Source organism: Papilio xuthus, unplaced genomic scaffold (genome assembly GCF_000836235.2).
Source record: "Papilio xuthus unplaced genomic scaffold, Pxut_1.1 DF824923.1, whole genome shotgun sequence".
In the NCBI taxonomy this organism is placed as follows: domain Eukaryota; kingdom Metazoa; phylum Arthropoda; class Insecta; order Lepidoptera; family Papilionidae; genus Papilio; species Papilio xuthus.
In genome coordinates, this window is record NW_013533726.1 from 1 (window position 1) to 1,136 (window position 1,136).

General features: G+C 39.6%; 1 protein-coding gene across 1 annotated transcript; it reads right to left on the reverse strand.

Annotated features, from left to right (window-relative positions):
- Nucleotides 1-4: 4 nt before the first annotated feature.
- Nucleotides 5-1,131, reverse strand: LOC106126957 (cytochrome P450 6B6-like; the record flags this gene model as incomplete). Its single annotated transcript, XM_013324868.1, has 2 exons — nt 429-1,131; nt 5-102 (listed from the first exon to the last, which is right to left on the reverse strand). Coding segments are annotated over exons 1-2 (801 nt in total), but the record flags the coding sequence as incomplete, so codon positions are not given.
- Between the last annotated feature and the right edge of the window lie 5 nt (nt 1,132-1,136).

The following is a 1,136-nucleotide window of genomic DNA, read 5'->3' on the forward strand; positions in this document are numbered from 1 at the left end:
CGATCCTAGGATGGCGCAAGGTTTCCGGCGCGGGTTCAACCGAGTAGCGCGACAGCACCGCCGCCATACCAGCCAATGACTGCATCAGACCCAGTCTCTCACCTGGAATTATATTTTACACCTATGAATTTTAACTGACGACAGGACTTTTACTTAGTTCTAGTACATCCACAACCTTCCGAAGTACCCCCATGCATACTATAGAGATAATAATATTTTTATTTTATTATTGCAGACCTAAATCATATTTCTTCATTCTAATGTTTCAGTAAATATCATCTACGACTAACAAAAAAAAATCGGCATATCGTTCTACCTCTTACAGCAGTTTTTCCAACATGAATTGTTTGCATCGCTTTGTATTTTCATTGAAACTATATTGAATGAATACTGTAAAAGATAAATAAAAACAAACAATTTAAACTTACCAATACATGCCCGGGGACCTTCTCCAAATGGTAAATATATATGTTTGGTCAATGGGTTAATGAAATCCGTTAAGAAACGACCTGGCTTGAATTTCTCGGGCTCCTCGAAATACAGCGGATCCATGTGCAACGCCTGCACTGGTATAAATAGTGAAACGCCCTCGTCTATAGTCAGGTCCAAGTCGGGGAATGTGTACTTGCGGGCACATTTTCTTACTAAGTGACCCAACGATGGGAACATTCGAATGCCTTCTTTGAAAGCGCAATGTAAGTAAGTCATTTCAGAAACCGCATCATAGCATAGCTTGTTATCGTATTTCGCTAAAACTCTGTCGACTTCTTCTTGCACTTTTCGCTGTTCCTCAGGATTGTATGCAAGTTCATGCAGCGTATAACTGGTTGAGGAAGATGAAGTTTCGAATCCCGCAGCGAAGAAAACTACAATCTGAGCCATCATTAATTCTTCGGTCAACTCCAAAGATACTTCTTCAGGCATGCCATTCGACTTTACTGATTCTATAGATTGACCAACCATTTTTCCTTTTTGCTTACTTTCCAGAAGAAGATCGATGAAATCGTGTCTACCGCATGGTTGGTAATTTCTCTTTTGCAGAATAGTTTTGACAAGGGCGTACGCGTCTTTTTCTATTTTGCTAAATATTCTAAAATGTTTGCATGCTTCAGGGAACATCTCTTTAAGCATTTGTT